The sequence below is a fragment of the Amphiura filiformis genome, chromosome 14 (assembly GCF_039555335.1).
Source record: "Amphiura filiformis chromosome 14, Afil_fr2py, whole genome shotgun sequence".
Taxonomy (NCBI): Eukaryota; Metazoa; Echinodermata; class Ophiuroidea; order Amphilepidida; family Amphiuridae; genus Amphiura; species Amphiura filiformis.
This window is the reverse complement of record NC_092641.1, coordinates 31,323,880-31,347,976: the sequence shown is the minus strand read 5'-3', so window position 1 is coordinate 31,347,976 and position 24,097 is coordinate 31,323,880. Positions and strand designations below refer to the sequence as shown.

The 24,097-nt window shown below is 36.2% G+C and overlaps 1 protein-coding gene across 3 annotated transcripts in view; it reads right to left on the bottom strand.

Moving 5' to 3' along the window:
* The window catches only part of LOC140169959 (E3 ubiquitin-protein ligase TTC3-like), a 56,483-nt gene extending 32,606 nt beyond the window's left edge, over positions 1–23,877 (bottom strand). For 2 of the 3 annotated variants that reach the window (XM_072193268.1, XM_072193269.1), the window contains exons 1-8: positions 23,731–23,877; positions 8,972–9,079; positions 8,076–8,251; positions 6,739–6,844; positions 5,288–5,341; positions 4,491–4,552; positions 1,755–1,828; positions 1,212–1,291 (exon numbers count right to left, since the gene is read on the bottom strand). In XM_072193268.1, coding sequence (XP_072049369.1) covers positions 1,212–1,291; positions 1,755–1,828; positions 4,491–4,552; positions 5,288–5,341; positions 6,739–6,844; positions 8,076–8,251; positions 8,972–8,995 — 576 coding nt within the window. In that variant the 5' untranslated portion in view covers positions 8,996–9,079; positions 23,731–23,877. Of the gene's footprint in view, positions 1–45; positions 124–1,211; positions 1,292–1,754; positions 1,829–4,490; positions 4,553–5,287; positions 5,342–6,738; positions 6,845–8,075; positions 8,252–8,971; positions 9,080–23,730 lie in introns of all 3 variants that reach the window. The other variant, XM_072193267.1, reaches the window with a different exon arrangement.
* Positions 23,878–24,097: the final 220 nt, after the last annotated feature.

The following is a 24,097-nucleotide window of genomic DNA, read 5'->3' as shown; positions in this document are numbered from 1 at the left end:
ATAAAGGCACCCTGCTGATGAGGGGGAAATCGACAAGGCACTTACGGGTGCCTCTCCAGTGAGAAGCGCTACCGGTATTTGTATGAGGGCACTAGATTTGTCTTCCCGCTGCCAGCTTCTCACCTAATCAAATATACATTATATATAACATGGTTGGAGTAGTCAAAGAGTAATGATGAGTGCATGATGGAATGTACTTGGAATTATGGGAAAGACTGATATTCAAAAAAGCGGAACTGCCTATAACCATATACTGTTGATGATAAAGAAACATATTTGTGACATAATCAAAGGGGAAAGAGTCGGTCGGTTTTGAGATATTGGCAAAAACATTATTCAAATTCTCTTGTTTTTTATTGTTTTCAGCCATTGATAAATTGCCCAACTTGGTAACTAGTAACTACAGGTAAATTAAGTAATTCTTGGCCAAGCTCAAACACTCGGAACACTTGTTGCTCCGCGATAAGCACACACACACATGGCGAGGTACAGAAGAAAGCATGAACACGCCTTACATTTCGTAAACACTTAGTACGTTACATGGACGCAACAGGTATGTTGCTTGGCCAAGAATTAATTATTTTACCTGTAGATGTCCAATTTTGATGGGGTTTGCATCACTTCTGATTGAAAATTGCTGACATGTGACTCATTCCCCTTGATCAGGTCACATTTTAAACAAGAAACAAGATACTATAGAGTAAGTGTTATATGCGCAGCACTGTGTGGAGTGCTATTCCTGGGAATTAGACTTGGGTGTACCCTTGTTTCTTGGATGCTTTGACATACTAAGTTTCCGATGTAAGCTTTACAACCAAAGTGGACTTACATGCTAAATACCTTTCAGGAGGACTTTTACGAAAAACACCAATCATGCTTAAGCATCAAAATATATTCAAAAATCAGTTTCTGGCAATATGAATGCATATTCGACCACACATCCCCAGTGGACACCGCTTTTAATACGCCACAAAGTAAGAGCAACACGGTACATGATTGGTGTGAACAACCACATTATGCCACATGCTCATCAAATGTGTTGTCACCAATGTGTCGTTGGTTGTGGTGTTTTTGTTACTAGAACCGTACACTGGGCATCTTTCTCAACTAATTTCCGACCAGCTGCTGGCAGGTCCATTGGTTATGGTATCTGTTATTCAGAGACTTGTATTTTATATATGTTAGATTACTTCTATAGACTGAGTACCTACCACATCATCCGGCCCCAGGTTTTCCATCTCACGATGAATGTCGCGATTGTTAACCACCACACCCACCACATAATCAGAATCTGAGAAAAACAAAAATGTCAATGTGTTGCTTGAGACAATAGTTTATGCAATATATTCCAGTTGAAATCTACACACCCCTATAGAAGACATTTCCTTTATCTGGCAGTCTGCCTAACTTGTAACGATATATGCTATGGCTAAAATAATAATTTCTCGATCATGAGAGTATGAATGTACTGCGTGCACTGCGTAATGTCGCAAGTTTCGTGGAATGACACAATAGCACAATCGATTGTGCACACACAGGAAATGCAACGCTACCCAAAGTGTGTGGTAGGCGTTGTACGCAGACGCAATTGTCATTGCGTGCCTATTGAGCTCTCATGATCGAGAAACTATTATTTTGGCTATAGCAGGTTATATTCACAACTTCATTTGCCATACTTTTTTTCAAGCAAGTCAAATAAGTAAGTTCACTCACATTTTTCAGTATTCTTGATTATAAATATATACTATACTCACATTGTTTGATTGCAAATAATAAAACAAAACCAATTCTCTCTGATTTCTCATTGGAGGTTGCCTCAAGTTGTTTCCTGCAAACAAATGAATGTGTACACATGCATGTTACGATTTTGTATAGTGGCATATCTTAAGGGAGTACTACACCCCTCGATAAAGTTGTGTCTATTTGTTCATTTTTCTCACAAACTTGTAACACAGTGGTAACAAAAGTTATGTATATTATAGGGGCAAGGAATCCCATTACTACACTGGAATGTCAGTGACCCAAGACAAGCGGTTCATTATTTATGATAAGAAATAAGGTACCGCTAGGATGTACCTCATTTCTTATCATATATACTGAACCGCTTGTCTTGAGTCACTGAAATTTCAGTGTAGTAATTGGATTCCTTGCCCCAATAATATACATAACCTTTGTTACCAGTGTAATATTATTTTTTGAGAAAAATGCAAAAATAGTCAAAAATTTACCACAGGGGTGTAGTACCCCCTTAATGTGCTGTGTGCTGGCCATATCTCAAGCACCTCTAAACCAATAGTGGGCTTGTTTGTACTCATTTTACTGCATTTTCATGCTGACTCCTATGTGTTCATGAAAATGTACAATTCTGACATTTGTAAAGAAAATTTTCAACTTGTCGTCTGCAATATACACCCGTGTGGAGAGGTTTAGAGTGTGGAACAGAGATGAGTAGCACAACTACCCCACACTTCCCCAGCAAGCATAATATTAATAATTATTTTAAATCAAGTGTAAAAACTTAAAGAAATTTTAAACTAGCATTGAAAACAAGTAAGGGGTAAATTTACGGATTTTATTTGTAGACCAAACTCCATCAGTCAAACAATGCATTGTGATAATGTGTGCATCAACGATGTCATCACAGTCTTCTTGGCAAAGAATTTGGGCAATTACCCAAATGGTTAATTAATACAGCTATACATTGAATAATAATGATATGATCATATTATTAAAACGAAAATTAATCACACTACATCATTGATCAATAAACAATCAAAGGGATTTCCCTGTGCAATTCACTAGAAAGGCAATCCCCTTTATTGTGCAATGCTGCTATTATAACTGCGAGTAGGTTTACTACAACTTTACTGCATTATTTCAGCATCACAAGATAAGTGGTGGCGCTACAACCATGAATACAATATTACCCTGTTGGACATGAATCACTGTGTGGGGAATTCTCTGTATTATGCAATACCATTTACTGCATGTAAGCAGCTTCACTTTGTTGCACGATATCAGCATTACAAGAAAAGTGGTGACGCTACAACCATAAACACAATATTACCCTGTCATGCAAGTGTCACTGTGTGGGGATTTCCCCGTCTTGCGCAATGCCATTCACCTCATGCACGCAGGTTCTCTTTGCTGCATGGTTTTATCAACATACAAAAAGTGGTGGCGCTACAACTATAAACAGGATAAGAGTCTCTGTTTGGGTAATTCCCTGTTTTGCGCAATGCAATTAAGGGATCTGGAATGAGCGTTTTGAGCGTTTCGACAGTATTTTTTGTGAGACATGAGAGCACCTCAGACGTATCAAATTGCATTCTGAATACGAAGCATGTCTTTCTGATATCATATAATTTTAATTTTTGAAATTCACGATATAATACAAATTTTATGACAAATTATTAAAATTTGATATTTTCAAATTTTGATATATAACAGTCCTCGAAGTACATTTTATAAATCTTATGATATATTCTTAAAGTGTATGTAGCTGGGAGGAAAAGCCGACGATCTTTTGACCTTTCATATTGAAGATATGAAAAAAAAAAAAAAAAAGACCTAATTTTTTTTTGCTGTTTTGGGGAACAAATTCCATATCTTCAATACTGAAGGTCAAAATTTTCAATTGATCGTCGGCTTTCCATCCCACCTACATACACTTTAAGTATAAATCATCAGATTTATAAAGTTTACTTTCAGTACTGTTAAATATCAAAAATATAAATTTTAATGATTTGCCATAAAATGTGTATTATTACATTGCGAATTTCAAAAATCAAAATTATTTGATATCAGAAGGTCATTCTTCATATTCAGAATGCAATTCGATATGTCTGATGTGCTCTAATGTCCCACAATAAATACTGTCCAAACGTTCATACCCCAGCCCTTAACTGCATGTACGGTCTTTGTGGGCGTATCAACATTTCATGCAAGCAGGCTTTAAATGGCATTCAGCACCACAAGTGGTGGCGCTACAAGTATATGAACAGGGGATTTCCCTGTGTGAGTCACTGCTTTAGGGAGTGATTTCCTGTATTGCTTTACTGTGTGAGAGCAGGTTGGCAACAAACTCACAGTACAACTTTGGTGTTGTGTTTATGCTATTTCTCAAAGTATTTAAAATTAATTACAGTGTGTTAATCAATGAATGTAGCTCCAGTAGTCATTAGTGGCAGTATCTGGATTTGATGGGTGTTTTTAGGGGGGCAATGGTGTGGGGAAGTGAATTTCACAGGGAGGTAAATATCTGTAAATTTGCCACTTTTTACCTCAACAGTGGAAATTGTCTTGATCGCTTATTTTGATTGGGGGACAAAGCCCAAGATTTGGAGGGGGTTTCAACATGTCCAACACCATCCCCACAACAATGTACTGCTACTCATAGTAAATGGTTTCAACAAATTCAAATATGTTAATGAACAATGAGAAGCAAATGAACACATCCATCATCCTTCATAAAATTGTGTTATACTCACTTGAGTTTGCTATAGAAATCATTAAATTCTGCAAGTTTTAAGGCATCTTTATATGATGAACACTGTGAAGGAAAAGAAAACAATAACATGGTATAACTACCGGTTCACACTGTTATATTACTAGGATTTCCCACAATCTCATCAGTTAGAGCGCAGTTCTAACCTCCAACATGTCTGTACAATCATAATGACCTTTCATACCATAAACGTTCGCCTAATGGCACACATGGGTAAACTTCATGTGCAAATAGAGAACCCCCTCCTCTGAAATCTCAACAAGAATTAAAGTTCCGTGCCCTTATTTGCTGGTGGGAATTGTACGGGAGGGTACTTTTAGGTTGTGCCTAAAATTCCACTTATGTCAAGGGAGCCCATAGCACCATTAGGCAAAAGTTTACAGTATGTTGGGTACAAAAACTCATACTGTATGATTTCAAATTGCCGCTTATATTAATGTATTCTAAGTTTAACCAGGCAAATGCAATGTGACCCCAGGGGGTGACCTTGACTTGTTTGATCACAACATTGAGCTGTCTACATAGTCTACCTCGTGTGGGTCTTGAGAAATGCTTCAATGGGCTACTACATTTAAAATCCATACAACCCTACTAAAAACACGACCTTCATCTCCCACACAGGGTGTGTAGATTTCAAATTGAGTCACACATTCAGGTAACTCCATTTGAAAATCATACTCCCTGTGCGAGAGATTAAGGCCATGTCTTCCACAGGGGGTGTCTGGATTTCAACTGGAATAGCCCGTCCATTGGAGCTGCTTTGTGAGGCAGACTTCTTACCTTGTTAGTCTTTTCTGACAGAACTAAAACTGATTGTAATTCATGGGTTTTTATCTGAAAATTAAATTGAAATAATTAAAATTAAAACAAAACATCCACATTCACACGCTACATTCACATGTTACATCCAACATCCACACGCTACATTTGTGTGATAATAATACTACACTTAATACTTTATGATATCTGCACATACATGTGCTACATGTAGAGTTCATCTATTCTAGGATATTCGAACTGATTTCCTTGTTTTAACAAGATGAAGAAATGTGATTAAATTTAGTGTGACATAATTTCATGCAAATTTGTATCTTTGGAAACGAAAGTATTGAATAACAGTAAGTATTGTTTTAATCTGATTTCAATCTGTTAGAATTGATTCTGATGTGAGTTAAATTGTTATTTGATGATGAAGAATATCACAACACTCTTAGAACAAAGCATTATTGGATCGGATATCCTCCCCACCCTTCCATTTTTATGATTTTTAATGCGAGTTTGGCGTATCCCTGGACATAGAGGCATTTACTAGGATTATTCATGGTTGATTACAATTTTTATCCAAAATGGGTAAGATATTATTTGTGTTCACTTCATAATATATTGAAGATTTATTTCTTATCTTTAACAGATTATGAAATGAACACAAGTTACAACTTGGCCCATTTTGAAAACAAAATTATTATTTTTTTGTGATATTTTTCCAATTCTATTAAAAAAAAATCAACCATGAATGATCCTAGCACATCAATCTAAGTTGAGGAATTCTTCAAATTCGCAGACAAATGTATTCATTTATTTTTTTATATTTTAAATACTGGATTGGATCGGGTATTGGCCGATATCAGAAAATCAATATCGGACAAATGTCATTTCAATTAAGCTCTAGTATTGATTAGGTAAATAAATGTGTACCAGATGTGACACTGCACACACATGTTGCTTCGGAAGTGACACACTGACACTACATTGATGCTTGCCCATGTACCAGCAGCCTTTATAGAGATGCACCAACATCCAGCGTTTGATTTCCAGCATTTCTTTTGCATCGCAAAAACTGCTATGCACTTCTTGTTTTGTGTAGCATTTTATCAATTTTGCATAGCAGTTTTTCAGTGATCATTGGGTGTACATGTACATGCACAAATTATTCCTTGGTGCAATAAACTGGTTGTTTTGGTTGATTTTGTGAGCATTTTTTGGAAAACAAATTTTGATAAAGTGTATTTCTGTAGTTTTCCATTTGAGTAATTATGTGAATTTTTACATCACAGTTTTATGCTGCACGTTTGTAGAATTGCATCGCAAGTATTCAAAAGTGTGTAGCATTTTGCGATGCGATACTGGGTAAATTGAACGCTGCCAACATCTCAGCACATGCATTGATATGTCAAATTTCCGTCACACAAAATCTAGTTTTCAGCCTTATAGTCAAGTTGATTCTTACTTACCTCCTTCACTTTCAACTTTTTACAAACAAGTCTACAAGCTGCATCTACAAGATCCAAGATGTCAAAATATCCTCCTTCCAGCCGGTCTAAAATCTCTTTGGGATGACTGCAAAAGGAAACAAATGTACATGTATCACATATTTAACAGAAAATTATGGAGGGCAGAATTAAAAGTCTATTTGTTGCCAAAATGAATAACATGTAATTGTAGATAGGTGGTTCTGGTTTTAAGGAGAATGGTCACTCAGGAACATTTGACAGTAATACATATTGGCTCAAGAAACATTCAAACTTCTCAGTAAACTTTGCCACTGCCTAAAGGCTTGCTGGCGAACATGCATTCCTACATGTACACATACAACTTACAGTCTCAGCTTACCAAACTGCTCTTTGGCATCAAATATGCAATACTGACTATGAATGATACTATCTGATGAGACAATTATTTTCAGTATTTGCTATTTTTGATCTTTAGAATCACATTTGAAAAACTTCACAGAATTTTAGGGGGAATGCAATATGTTGTTCTCAATCACATGGACTGACATTTTTGGCCTACTTTCAAGACTATAGAATAAAATCACATCACAGTGTATTGAGTGTAACAACACTACATTTTTTGTATATACTCAAGACTTGCCTCTAGACTAATCAATGTTTGCAACATACTGCTGAAACAATGTGGACAAGGAAGGAAATTTTGGCCATAAAATAAATATTGATTAAACAACCTGATTATTTTACAAAATTTGAGCTATTCCAGTTGAAATCCATACATCCATATCTCCTACATGTACACAGTGAGTGTGAATTTCAAATGGAATCATCCATTCGGGTAACCCCATTTGAATGAAATTCTCTACCTGGGTAGAACATTAAGGTCATGTCTTCCATAGGAGGTGTATGGCTTTCAACTGGAGTAGCCTGAGGTCTTATTTTCACTTTCACTTCACTTAAATTTGTACAGTGAAAGTAGATACATGTTGTGACGTCACTGGTTTCTATTTATACCTGGGATTCCAAAAATCAACTTCACAATTATTTCTAAGAAATGAAAGGTGGGTGTTCAGGTATTTTCAACTTCATGTTGCGTTTTGTACAGGTCTCACATTGAGGCCTGAACCAAAATAATTTGATTCCCAAGTTCTGATTGAAACTGCACTAGGCAGTTTTGATATTAGAAGAAAAAACATGATTTAACAAAGGCCCCAACAGTGGTATACCATCACTGGGAATGAGGCTATCACATTTTCATCCATAACATCTGGATGAAACACATCTCAGGCTTTAAATTTCAGTTGGGGTTGAGGTTCTTCGACTCCCTCTATGAATCTCACCTTGAGTCTTTGAAGAGCTTCATCTCGACGCCCCACTTGATCCATTTCTCGTGATTCACATAATTTTTGCCAAACAAGAACGGTGAGAAGATGCACTTCATCATTGTCTCCTCATGGTGCTTGCGGTCCTTTTCCGACTTTAGCACGTCTATCCAACTTTTCATTTGCTCCGCTTTCTGAGAAATTTAAATGATACAAAGAAAAGTCATTCATAAAGAGAAATACCAGCAACGTCATTAATCACATGTCTCAGGACGTGAATTCTTGATAAAGTTCTTTTTGCAGGCAAATGGGATGTCAAAACATTCTATGTGAGCTGCTTCCGAGATATGAGTCACAAGTAGGTCGTTTTGAGACATCCTGGCTGCTGAGTTGGTGTTCTTTACTTTTTGTTTGCCGTGCACTTGTACAACCCAGTAGCATGTCCTTCATGAATAGCCCATTATGCCCCCATTCACAAAGGACATACAGATATACTACCGTAAAGATTCGCCTAATGGCGCATATGGGCTCCTTTGCCTTCGATAAATTTCAGGTACAAATGGAGTTTCCTCCTCTGAAAATCCGAACAAGAATTAAGCGTCAGTGCCCTTATTTGCTGGTGGGATTTTACGGCAAGGCACTGTTGGTTTGTGGCTAAAATTCCAGTTACATGTATACTAAGGAAGCCAATAGCGCCATAATGAATCTTGACGGTATTGGCTTGAAGCACTGCATGTGAAACAAAGAACACTGGTGCAGCAACAAGTACGTCTGAAAACTTGCGACTTATTTACGCTCATTTTGTGGTGGCAGATCACATGCTTCATTTAACCATTCCGAGTACCAGAGCAAATGGATAATTAATTATCTCAAGACAGTTATAATGATGAATAAGAACAAGAAATATTACTTACCATAAGTTTTTGTTTGTTGTCCATTTTTAATAGTTGATGCTAAATATAATTTTCTACAAAATTGCACGTTAGTTATTATATCCTATTCACGCGTAGTACAGATGTAATCTGCAAGGAGAAAAAAGAAAAAGAGGAAACAAAATTAGAAACAAAGACTAAAATATGAAAATAAATATGCACAATATGCTTACATGGTCCAAATGTTATTTAGAGTCATTATTCCACTTACAACAACCTAGAGATGGTTGTTCTACTGCCGCATTTTACCTTATTTGTGCCCTGGGCACTAAAGTCATTTTATTGGGGTACTTGTTATTTATTTACTAATCTACATTCAAAATATATTTATGTGCAATAATTCAATGGAGGCCACTTTAAAAACAAAATGCAAGCTAGAAAAGATCTGGAGGCATTAATTAGGCAAGATGTGATGGTAGAATTGATTTAAACATATTAAACCTGCATAATTGCATGCTCATTGCTAATTAATACATTTGTATTTATTTTATGAAGGGTGCGTCACTGTCCTCAGCATCCAGTTTGCATACATGTAAATCACAAGCAAAAATGTATCAGTAAACTGTATTCTCAACACACATTATTCCTATTTATTGTCAAAAAAACTATAAAATTATAATCACTGACAATCTATGTGATTGTACCATTTTGTCAAAAGACGGATAAGATTATGTGATGGTCAACAATTACCACAAGTCTGCAACTGATGAAAAGCATCTACAGATTGGTTTTTGCAATCTACAATGTTATGAGTATAGAGCAAAAAATATATCTACAAAAATATGGGACCTACCAATAAAGCTGCTTCATGGAATCTGCTTCATTCAAAATTTTACACATACCGGCACATGTTTCTAATTATTAGAAATCAAACTACATGTATGTACATTACGGTACCCACAGTACGATTCTGTAGAATGACGCTGAATATTGTGGTTCTGGGATTTCCCCAACAACTTCCTTTTTATCATACTGCACACTTTTTTATTTCCTCATTTATTTATTTTTTAATGTGTTTTAATTTTCAGGAATTGCGGGAATCTGCTTGGATAGCCAGTTCATTTGATTGTTGAGAAACTTTTAAAAAAGCAACTAAACTAGAAAAATTTATGAAATCTGCATTTTGTTGGAAATTGTACTGCAATTTTTCCATGATTTCCTGATAATTCAAATTTTCACAATGTTTTCACAAAAATAATGGGCTTTAGAAATACATGTAGTAATTACCCTCAAAATGAAGCCATAATACAAATTTCAGATTTTTGCTACGTAGAAACTAGCGTTAGGCTACACAGTACAGGTTTCATTCTAAGTTTTTCATAAAAATTCAATATAACTATGCTTTGAACACATTCACATTGAAACCACTGATATACTTTCAATGTGTGAAAAAAAAATCAAACTAAAAAGTTAGTCAAAATAGGAGTAAAAAAAATTACTGAGTAGATTACAAAAGATATGCAATTAATGCATAACACTGATTTTTATAAATATGTTGTCCAAGTTGCTTCCTTATTTTAGTTGTGTTGTATTGTAACCAATTCCATTTCCTGGTTTCTAGACGGCCATCATCGCACCACCCACCCATCTGGGGAATCCCAGAAATACAACATGGCAACACTAGCTAATAAACAATGTTGCCAACTTGAGTGTGATATGACATGTGCATTTCACATTGAGGAAAAATGTCGTATACGATCAAGGAAAATAATGTTGGCACACTTTGGCATTCAATGTATGTGTAAAATGCATGGGCAGAATTAAGCCCAGAAAAAAACATGGACGTACCTGCCTGTGCAGGGCTAGTCATAACACCATAACACCATTGCAAACAGATCCAAATCTGTTATAAATTAAACAAATTTTGCACATTTGGTCTCAAGATTTAATGGTCAAAATCTTCCTTACAAGTTGTCAAATGTAAATAGATATATGATTTCAATCCAGACAATAGTGTGTTGGATAGATCTTTTCATCCTTATGAAATATAATACCTATTTACATTAGTGCCTTATTATGCCAATCAAGACATTTTCTAGATTTTGATATGTTCAACTATATTGCAATATGGTACTCTCAAATGTCATATCACCTGACTAACTGTAAAATGCCCTCTTACTTGGAACAATATACGTAATTTAGTAAATTTACGGTAATTACATATTCGTAATTCCAAAAGTGATCATGCGACTCAACTTCTGAAACAACTCCACTGGCTCACAATCCAGGAGTGCATGAATACGTACGTCGTACAAATATTAGATTGTGTTTAGTTACGGTACACATGTATCAGTACTAAATTGCCTGGGACCAGAGTCCCTGACCTGCAATTACTCCACAGAACTGGATTCCGAGTTGGGATCATAAAGCGTTAAGTTTCCTTTTCACGCTTTTTAAAATAACTGCCAATTATATACACATAAAAACAATCTGATGACCTTGAATTGAATTGACACAAATTACATCAATTAATAAAAGGTCAAAATCAATACCAGCATTACTTGTTATTCACACCAAAGTGAAGCTGTCCAATTCCAAAACGCTTCAAAAATATACACCGATTCTGCATACAGAGAGTCCAAAAATAGAACCATCCATTGCATTTCTTTTGGTGTTGACAAGAACCGAAATAGGTAGAACCGTAATATCGTCCTGCACTATGAAACAAAATGGTCTTATTTCCAATGCTATGTACAAAGTCCAATAACCCCCTTTACAAATCAATGCTCAAAATTTGACCTCAACTTGTTGAATATGAGTTTTTGTCCCCAAGACATTTAATAATCATTCAAGTGTACAAACAGTTATTGAGGTTAAAGACCTGCGTAGTGATTGGTTTGACAGTGTTTCAGATCCTAGTCTCCTAGCGTTGGCACTGGTTTCTACTATTGTTTGCGATAGCAAGTTCATTGTTATCACTGACCTTGGTTTTTCTATACCTGTGCATGTCTCACCTATTACGCACAATACATGAAATTGGGTTTTGTTGATACCAAATATGGAAACCATACAATGTACATGTATTAGCAAAATGTTTTGTACTGTGGTACCACCCTTCATGCACATAGGATATGTAAAAGGTGTTCATGGACACATTTTCAAGTTCAGTTGATACATAGTTGGAATCCATCAGAACTAAACATCATTTATGATATTGACATTCATAATAATATTGTTTGCTTTTTACTAAAAATGAAATGCAATTTGTTTTAAAACAATACTATAATAAAAAATGGACATATCGATTACAATGTATGAGGAAGAAATATAGATTTTAAAAACATTATTTTAAAATTGAATGTACACACTTTTGACTTGTATTTAAAAGTACTGGAGGAACCCATTTGCATGGCTAAACATAATGTACACGACGGAATAACGGATAGCATTTTATTATGCCAATGCATTTAAAACAAAATTGCATGCAGCTGTTAATACTACCCAGATGTGCTCATCATGATCTCCCGATTTACAGCAAATGGTCGTTCATTTTATGTTTGTATGCTTGGAAATGTACCGATCTCTAGTAATACAAAATTATCAACATTTAAACAATATGATTATGAAAGAAGATACGATTTTACAATATTATTTTATACATGTAGCAGACTGGATGGAGTTATCCGTTATCATTTACTTATTATTTTCAATATTTCAGAGATGCCACTAGGTCTTCAAAATAATGGAAGTTGGAATGGAACTAAGCCGGGGTCTGGGGGTTGGCCCCCAGCAGGGTGCAAGGTCAGCAACCTGGTTGGGGGCAGAGTAGAGGTGAAGGGGTGAAGCCCCCCCGAAGCATTTTCAAGAATGGAGACCACAACATTTTCCCCATAAAATTATGTTGATTTCTTTAAGAAAATTCATCCCATTTTTTGTATTGGTAACTGCATTAATACCTACAGGTACAAGTATTGCAATCAGTTTTGAGACCCCTGATAGCCTTTTACAATATATGCGCTGATTTGAATTCCTAATTTTACTATACATATAGGCTGGACTATTTGGAACCTAACAATCCAAAAATGTCAGCAAAAAAAGGGTTTTTTACACTAGAGCTAGCAAGTTTCCTTTGAATTTTATTTTATTTTATCCTCAAACATATAGTCGAGACTATTTAAACATATGTGCAATTTGCTCACAAATCGCAATATTGTGACTTGTGTGTACATGTAGAACCATGTAAGGAAATACAAGTTTCATAAATATTCAAATGATTTAAATACTTCATTTTGTAGACCAGTTTTGAGATTCACCCAAAACTGTAATCATTTGCATTCTCAATACCGTCGCAAGTATTAAAAAAAAGTACGGCTGTATAATTATGTGTATTCATGTATATTTGCGTGTACTTCCTATAAAACACAGTACTTACGCTATAGGGAAAACACAGTTATCAGAACGGTTATCTTCATCCAATATCATTGAATCAATACCAGTTATTACACATTAGATCCCAGTATGGGATAGACTTTGGATTCGGCAGAAGAAATTAACTAATTACTCTTTCACTTTATTTGTATGAATATTCCATAATGACATTGGTTGATCGCATTCACAGTTTATGATCCAGTGATATATCCATCATTATAAGAGCTTGCATCCTACAGAAAACTCAACCAGTGAAAATTTGCTCCTGTTTTCTAAAATTAACTAAACAAAGCTATTACAATGTATGTACACACAGTTCTGAACAATAATAGCCTGATCAGTAATGCTTATTATTAATTAATTATTTGACTTGCAGGGGCGTACTGATTATTGGTGTACTTTGAACTTGATCCAGACCGACAGGTGCAGAAAGAAATTGCAATGTACACAGGGATGTCAACTCTCACATATTTGGGCAGTGGGCACCTTCTCATGCCACGGTAGTAAAATCTCGATCACGCATCTTCAAAATACTGTTGTGGAAAAAATTTTGTTGCCCCTCCTTCTCCCACCCCATCCCACCCCTTAAGATTCTTGAGCGCCTCAAGTGGAAAAAAAAAACATTTACCATCAACAATTAATAGAATTTCAGAGGTCGAGGTTTCATACGTATCAAGAGTAGATCGGCAGCTGATCAAATTTTCTCAGATCCAGATTCATCTCAAAGTGGTCTGATTTCTCATCTACCATACCGATCTTGATTGACCATAATGACCAACACTATATGTGTAATTAAAAAAGTTGATCCACTCACTTATTTTTACCCCCTCCCCAACACCGCATACCTCAAGATGTCACTACTGTGGTACTGACCTTATGTGAGCTGTTTAATCCTGATTATCAAAACTCAAAAAATTGAAGGCTACCTAAGACATGGTCTCAGATTTGAAGCAGGTTTCACTGCCAAAGTGTGTAAAAATTCACCCCAGAGTGAAAATAGCTATGTTTAATTTCTAAGGTGTCTTTTCTAGGGTAAAATTGTTTGTAGAACATGATTTTTTTGTCAAAACGTATGCATCGTACATTGTTTTGCTACAAAATGTTGATTTGTGGCTGATTTTGCCCGAAAAACGCACTTTTTGGGTGACAAAAATGTTCACATGCCAACTTTGTACACTCATAGAGTCTACAATATACATAGATATGGCCCTTTAAAATGTTAACATATCAGCTGAGGGTACTATTTGATGGATTCAGGTATTTGTTTTGTGATTGACTTAATCATTTGCGCGCCAGAATCATTCAAATATGACATGCCTCGTGACAATTGACATGCCAAAATAAGCCGTTTTCAGCAAAAAAATTTATTTGAAAAATCATAACTCTTGATAGGAAGGTGCTACAGTGATGGTTGACCTACCAGTCTATGCAGTATTGAATGGGCTTTCATTTGATACCTAACTTTGTTCATTTTAACTGAGGGAAAGACTTGCAAAATGTAAAAATGTTTCCCCTACCCCTTAAAATTTTGATGTGTGTAAAAATTCCGCCATTTATAAAAATCGGGATTACAAGAAAACTACAAGAGCTATAGGCTTGAAAAACTAATCAGTTATGCACAGTATAAGTTCCTACTTGGGTATAACATTAATATCTTTCCATTCCTTCTCAATTTTCTTTTCTAATTTTTTTATCAATTTGTGACATCTGTAAATTATGTAAAATTTGGCATTTCAAAAATCGCAACAAAAAAAAAATATGAGAGGCGACATGTTTAAAAAACTAATCAGTTATTCCCATGATACAGTACTACAGGGATATAGTACCAAACTTGTGCTAAAATGCATATTTTTTAGTTCTAATTTTTTATCAAATTGACTTCGCCACCCCATTTTTGAGCAAAATCGGGAACAATTAGTACCTGTAATATTAGCAATCATGTGACCTATATTCAATGTGTGTGCACCAATCAGATGTCAGACTTGCACTACAACATGATGTGAGCCTTGCAGAGCCTTTATAAGTGTGCCAATAGAGTTCAAATATGTTGTGATGATGTTGTCACTTATGGATCTCATATTTTTATTTCCGTCAAAAGCATATGCCTCTACTGTAATGCTCATATCAGGAAAACAATGACAGATTGTGCATTTCTGACTTCAGAAATGAATTCTGCACAAAATTTCAGTCTAGAAAACATATTTAAAACAATATTTTTGAAACTTTATATTTTGCCATTTTTGGCAGTCAAACCTGCTTCAAATCTGAAACCGTGTCCTAACTGTACGGTACATCATATGCATACATTTAATGTGCCCAAAATACATGACAACAAAGCCCAGTTCAATGGACCCTTATCATAAACCAAACAGATTCATATATCGGAACAATACCTGTATCAGATGCTTTATATCAGAACAATACCTGTGCCTGGTCCTGAGGTGGAAATTATGACATTACATAAACATCAACAAAACAATATGTGCATGCACACTGGCAGGCAAAGAATAACATTGTTGGCTCATTCTTGTATTATGGGGTCCATTGGTGTGACATACAGTCAAAATTTCAAATCCATTTCTAATGATAACCAAGTGTCCCATGTGATAGACTAACCTCTAAACCTTAGAAAAAAACAAAAATCATTGAAAGGAAATTTTGCATTAGCAATATATTGCCATGAGACTCGATGGTGGACACCAAATTTGTCGCAAGCATAACCCGGACACCAAATTGTAATATTATACCATATAAAATATTCAAATAAAGTGATATTTACTACCTTCAAATGATTTTTACATCAGTAGTCAGATACAATAATAGCCACATAAGTTGAAAAGGCATGTTGGATACCGAAGTAATTTTACGCAAAGGAGAAAAAATGGCCATTTCTCAAACTTGGCAAAATATGAAGTACACAGTTTGTTATTTTATTAACACTTCAGCTAGTCAATAAAGTCTATTTTTTTCATCTCATATGGTTGTATTTGACACTAATCTACAATACCTACACCATAAATAGTAATATTGCCAAGTTTCTTGTAATCACACATGGCGTAAACGTGTAACAAAGCATAACTTGGACACCAAAAATTTGGTGTCCATGTTATGCTTGTTTGTTAAGGGAAGGGCAACACTCAAAAGTGTGAAATAAGGTGATTTTTGTTATTTTAGGTTTTTTCTAAATTAAAAAAGTATAGAATTTTGGCTTTTATTTGCTTTTTATTTGAATCAAAACGGACATTTGGTTGAGAAGTTGCGGGTAACCAAAGGGAAGAAAGTCACTTGAATTGAATTTTGTCCTATACTAATACCGTAATGTATTTCTTATGTATTGTATTGTTTTCAAGGGGCGATATTTAAGGAATATTGGGATAAAAATTCATTTCTGAGTAATTCAATATGTTTATTGCATATAAAAAGTGCTAATAACTAGTATAAATGTTATTGTTGAAAAAACGTGTTTTTTAGTATTCAAAATACAAAATGGCTACCTAATTAACATATTCAGTGTTTCTAAACTTAAAATGCCATTTTCTGCCAGATGTCGTTTCGCGTCATTTTTTACCTTGCGCGCAACTTTTCTCAGCAACCATACATGTGATTGCTACCAAATTTTGCATGTATGTTGTTGGGACACATATCTAAAAGTTATGAAGAGATATTTTGAGTTTTATTCTTTGAAAATTAAATATGGTGATTTTTTACCAAATTTTAACGAAAAAAACAGGATTTTGCCAAAATGGAGGTCATTGACCCCAGATCCGGATTGAAATGTAAAAATTTGGCTTCATAACTTTTTTACGTGTGTATCTAGCTTTGTGCCTGCCAAATTTTAGGGAAAACAAAGGTTAAGAAAGTGCAAAAAACTTGCGCGCAACATATGCCTTAAAAATCCAACATGGCCGCCGTTACCATGGCAACCGGTGATGGCGCGACCTTGAAAATAGATCGAAACAATTTCTCTTGTTCATATTTATAAGTTGACCAAAGATGGGTATCCTAGCATCTATACTTTAGAAAATCACTTCAAAGTGTTGCCCTTCCCCTTAAATATTTATGTGTAATTGAGTTCCTGAGACTTTGTGACCAATGTTTCACTTAAAACACTGTTTTACTAGACATCCAGCAGCACATTCTACATCTGACACTCTGTAATTTTGAAGATAAATTTATTGATATAACAAAAATCATATATGGTGAGAAAAGCTTTAGTGTCCGAGTTATCTTGCGACATATGTCTGCCTTAGTGTGCATTCCCTCAATTGAAAAACTCCCTTTGAAACTCCCCATATTACCCTACTAAGTGCCAAAACATCATATTTAAATTAGAACTACTATTCATGCTTAGGTTTAGAAGTTATAGCTGTTAAAACAAAATTGGTGCCGCGCATAACTATAGACGCTAGGTGCGGACACCAAACTGTTTTCTGACTGTTTTGCGTCGCGAGGGACGTGGAGGGTAATGTTAAAGGGGGTTATAAAAACTGATGGGGGTCAAGTTTCTTTGGAGTTCATTCATAAAGAGAAGTAGCTCTGAATTTTTATGTAATGCATCCTGAAAATATGCGCGCATAACCCATAACCCGGACACCAAATTTCACATTCCCATGATCGAGCCTATCAAAATTCTTTAGCGAAGGCGCTGGGAAAATATTTTCACATCACACAGTTTGATAATAACCCCAATAGTAAATTTACTTGTTTTAATCGGATTTATGGGTGTGTTAGAAAAAGATACTGATGTTTGAAATGTAGATTTTCGGTCATAACAGGGCGGACACGAAACAGTTCGCAGCGACAACGCTTTTTTTTTTTCATGGAATACTGTAAAAATTATGAACTTCCTTAATTTTAACTTTTACATTTCTTCAAACATTTACCGATGTACTTATGAGAAAACATAAAAAGATTTTTAAAAATCATTCTTTTTGTACAAAAATCAGAACCCCAAGTTTGGCATGTTGCTATGTCACAGCTTTTTGGTCAAAAACAGGCGGACACGATAGAAAAAAATTTGATTTAAAAAAAAAGTTAGTCAGAAACATGGGTGTATTTGGTATCATTTGAAGGATTTGAAGCCCTCAAACAATGAATGACACAACCATTGGAAATATAACACCAATCACAAGTTATTCCAGTGAAAAGATGTTACACCCTATGTGTAATGGACCCCATAATACAAGAATGAGCCTGTTACTGCCAATTTTTCCCATGTCACCTCATCTGTAGACACATGTAGCAACAACCATCCCTCCTACAGACTCAACACAAGTGAAAGAGGCACTGGTAGCCGAAGCATTTATGTTTTCTTCTGTTATGATTTTAGGGTGGTTATTATACCCCCACCTAAAAATTTAGGGAGGTCCTGGCCCTTGTATCCCCTGCCTATATGGAAAGAAGTAACAATACCACATGAAAATTTCACCGCATTAAAATAAAATTTGTAAGGTAAACAATGACATCATACTCTATAATAGCCACAACAACAACAAAACTTTATCTACATAGACTTTGGCTTGATACATTTTGTACAACAGGTATAAATTAACAGTTATCAGTATTAAAGACAGGACTATACACTTTAGGAGTGGGTAAATTAGGGTAAGCAATTGACCAGACGTACATTGTAACAAGTATATAGTTCTTCATTTCCCATTTTAAGAACAGGAAATGCCAGGGAATATTGGGAAATTCAGAAATTTCTGAGACAGGTAAAATACCAAGAGATGAAGATAGAGTTTCAATCCAAAGGGAAACAACAGTTTTTATAGGGTACTAAAATGTCTTAAATCCATTTGCTTCATCATCAGTCGGCTGCGGAGCAGGCGACTACAAGCTTTCTCCAACTATTGCGATCTTGGGCAAGCGAAACATTCACTTCAAATCTTTCCAATTTATGCACAAACTTATTTAGCAAGCCTCACCCCCCCCCTCCACTAGTCCCTCTCTTTGCATCTTCTGAACCGAAATGACTTGTCCACCAATCGGATACAGATTTTATCTACCAATATATGATCTAATCCTCCTCCATGACGTGATCATTGGTCACTGTTGGCAGGGCACCCTTTTAAAAGGGTGCCACTCGGAAATTTGGAAAATCCTTAAAAGGGTGGGGGTTTAAACTTTGTTGGTAAAAAGGGTGGATTGATATAAAGGGTGGGAGTAAAATAAAAAGGGTGGGAGTGCCAGCTTGCAATATATATTTATTGAATGATAAAATAACCACAAGAATAAGTGCCAAACCACTGCCACTAGTGCCAGCAAAACATATCGCAAGATAAAATTCTTTTTGATGCATGTTTACATCCACTAGGTTATCGTGTGATGATACAATGTAGGTGCAGAATTCGGCGTACTTGATTTACTTCAAACCAAATTGCCTGTGACTTCATCAATGTATACAAATAGGGGAAAAAGCAAAAAGTGGTGGGGGTCAGGGATTTTCAGTATAAAGGGTGCCTCAGTAAAAAGCGTGGGGGTCAGGAACTTTCAATATAAAGGGTGCCTCAATAAAAAGGGTGGGGGTAAAATAAAAAGGGTGGGGGTCAAACCCCACTGCCAAGTATGTTGGTATAAAGGATAACATTTTAAAACAAAATGGTCACAAATTTATTGCCATCACTCACAAATTTATGCTCAACTATGCCGACGTTTTGCCAGTATGTACCGTACCGTAGTTAAAAAAACCCTCATGTTATTGAAAATCACAATCATAGAAAATGATAGAACTCATCAATTTTTCAGTGTTTTTGAAACTGTTCATGTATAAGGTGGAAATAAGAACCTAATCAATTGAACTTTAATAAAATTAATGTGACTTTATGGAGTACCTTAATGTATTTGCATCATGTCTAGACTAGTATATTTATTGTACTTTTGTCAGGGTACAGCATTTCATAGCTTTTTGTGATAATAAGCAACCTCAGCCACTTTTAAACCTACATACATCCTACCGTACACTTAAAATGGCATCCAATGAAATACTGAAAAGAAATTGCATCCTAACTTGCAAGGTGCAATTTTGCACCTCACTATCCTTAAGGGGGTACTACACCCCTGCCGAATTGTATGCCTATTTTTGCATTTTTCTCAAAAATCATAGTGCATTTGGGACAAGTAAGATATGTATTATAGGGGCAAGGACTACAACTACTGCACTGGAAATTTTATTTCAACACAGACAACAGTTGTGGAGTTACGGTCAAAAATGAGGGAAAACCAGTATTTGATCAATAAATCAATAACTACTTGCTTTGAGTTGCTGCATTTTCAGTGCAGTAGTTATAGTCCTTGCCCCTATAATATGCATATCTTACTTGTCACCAATGTGCTATAATTTTTGAGAAAAATGCAAAAATAGGCACAAAATTGACCAGGGGTGTAGTACCCCCTTAAAAAAGCATTGTTGATTCAACAGCTGTTTAAACGGAAGACATATACTCGCACAAGTTTTTCACAGACCTGTTAATTTAGCTTTTTGGTGGTTCTGTCCTCCCTCAGAAATGACTACATTTTATACAAGCATTCATTCCAACACTGACCTCAGATGACCCCTGGATTACCTCGGGTGGCCTTGACCCACTAACCAATACAAACTTGTTCTACAGGTCTGGGGGTGAAGATGCACCCACCCACCAAGTTTGAAGAATGTGCGACCCCTAGTCTCCGAGAAAATAGGTTTTTGCATTTTATGCAAATTAGGTACTTTTAAGTTACCATATTTTGCACTGAAAATCGAATCAGGTCGAGATCCTCTGAGGCTCTGGTCATGCTACCCCCTACCAAGTTCCATCATCATAGCACTTAGGGTTCTTACGAAACCCCAGATACAGCTCCACAAGGCCAAGGCACTAAGGCAGATTTCTTCAGATTGCCAACCATATTTGTAGAAGCGTTCCGCATGTAAATTATGCAAATTAACAACTAAATGTGCATACCTTTCGGCGAAAAACTAATCAGGTGATCAGCAGGTGTATATCATTCCTGCCACCAGGTTTCGTTACTAAATGCGCATACCTTTCGCCGAAAAACTAATCAGGTGATCAGCAGGTGTATATCTATGCCTGGTCGAGCACCCTCACAGACCCGAACGTAGTGAGGGTGCTTGGTATTAATATATCCGCCATGTTTCAAATCAATGGATGGCCAGCGTAATGGCCCGCAAATTTAAGCTTTATGAGAAGCCTATTTTAGTTGCAAAATGAGAACACAGAGTGGCTTATCTTTAACCCACATTCTCAATCTCTCATGCCAGAGTTTAAAATAAAACGATCCTTAACTAATTATCAAAAGATCATAAATTTAATTTCTTGAAACGTGCCGGCGAAACGATTTGTTTACCGTACAAGTAACAATCCTTGTTCCGACACCGATACCGTTCATTCAGCTTCATTCGGCAAACCATGTGACACTCAGGTGAACTAGGATTGGACGATCGATTGCGTTAAATTTTATCCAGGTTCCGGGCCATGCTTAATGGCGATACTCGCGTCTTGGAAATATTTTTCAACCACGTTGCAAAATGATCGGAAATACACCATCAAGGCCACTCGATCGGTAAGCATCATTGAAACTAAGAAATATTTAGTTAGTATAATTTCTTCTTTTGATTTTTTTGATAAAATTGTAGTTTACAGTTTTGATTAGTTTGATGAGAGTGGATTTAAAAACCAGTCCACTAGTAGACGTTGTAATTGACAGCTTGCCAGTTCCGCCGGAGGATAATGTGAATCCATAAGATGTGGCGATCAATTTCACGATTAAAATCTTTCCTTTGGGGCGATTTCCATTTCTTGCTATCATTTAAAGCCTGAAAGCATCAATACTAAAGATAGGCTATCAGTCGCTTGTGCATATATGTTTTGGATTCCATGTCTTGTTATTGTTCACTGTATGGAAAAGCCTGTTCTGTTGTATCTTGCATTGGTAGTATTTCCCACATATAGTGTATATCATTCCTGCCACCAGGTTTCGTTACCATATGCCCAACGGATCTTGAGATAGTCTGTCCACAAACTCTATACTATCAATTTACGCTGACGCTGATTTTCTATCCTCGTTTCCAGTACGGTACCGTTTTCTGATGGGTGACCGGCGTAGGAACCCATTCGATTCATGTATACCACGCTAGCGCTATGTCATGTGCGTTTGTCATGTTTGTGTTTGCAGAGCCACTTGCTTTTCGAGTGTTTGAACTTGGCCAAGAATTACTTAATTTACCTGTAGTAAAATGATTGGTCATGATGACTCATGAATGTCATTCACTCGGTCGGACATCCGGGAACATTGTCCACTTCGTCCGCTTTGCACAACACACATGACACAACTTAGCGCGCGCGCGCGCATAAAGTCTTATTCAGATTTCATTTGACAGCTTAACCATCGTCAAGAGTGTGCATTGGACCTTGTGCAAATAATACGCGCTGGACGCTTAATTTGCAAAAAGGGAATCTGGATAAGATTGTCTTAGAAAAAAAAAGACTTAAGGTCCGTTCATACTACCACCGCATTTGCGATGCGTTGCTTTGCGATGCCGACTTTTGCCGCAACTCAACGCAACTCGTCGCATTTCCAGGTTAAAATGTATTTAACTTTATTGCGATATCGCAATGCAGCGCATCGCAAAACAACGCGCCGCAAATCTGCGGTGGTAGTATGAACGGACCTTAAAATGTATTTAACTTCATTGCGATATCGCAATGCAGTAGTTTGCAGTATGATGCAGTGCGACAACGCACCGCGCCGCCAAATCTTGATGGTAGTATGAGCGAACCTTTAAGGTCCGTTCATACTACCACCGCATTCGATCGTTACTTACTGCGATGCCGATATATCGATTACTTTTGCCGCAACTCAACGCAACTCGTCGCATTTCCAAGTTAAAATGTATTTAACTTTATTGCGATATCGCAATGCAGTAGTTGCAGTATGATGCAGTGCGACAACGCACCGCATCATAAAGCATAAATCGCAATTAAATACATTTTAACTTGGAAATGCGACGAGTTGCGTTGAGTTGCGGCAAAAGTAATCGATATATCGGCATCGCAAAGCAACGCATCGCAAATGCGGTGGTAGTATGAACGAACCTTTAGTCTTAGTTTTACTTTTAGGGCAGGCAGCAACTCATTTGTTCAATTTAAAATTTAAAAAGGAACATATCTGACAGTAAACTAACATTCTGAGAGAAATAACAATATCATTATTGTCATGGTCATGACCCGGGGGTCATGATTATATTTTCAAACAATTTCAGACCCAGATTCCCAGAATCCAGAGATTATTATTATCCAACATGTCCAATGCCAATGGCAATGCGACTGCGAGAAACTCGGTCAGAAAGCTTAAATTTTATCCTTTACTATACTCACCGACAAAATACCTACGGCTTTCCAACTCCTCAATTTTTCATTTTGATTTCATGATTATGTCTATAAACTCATCAGAAGCATAAAAATATGCCTAAAACCGGGTAAAAATACAAGTTTTGAAAGCACTATGTTTCACTACACTTCCCATTCAACATGCACGCAACATTCACATGACATTACCTTGACCTTTGAAAGATAAACAACAAACGCACGAAACTCATACGCTTTTTTATTCTTGCAAAGTCACTGTTGACAAAACACGTGCTGATAAAGAGGGCGACAAACTTAGGTTGTTTTGGCAAAAAATTATTATTATTGTTAAAGTTTGAAGCAGACGGCGCCTGTCTTATAGGCCTACAGAATTCAT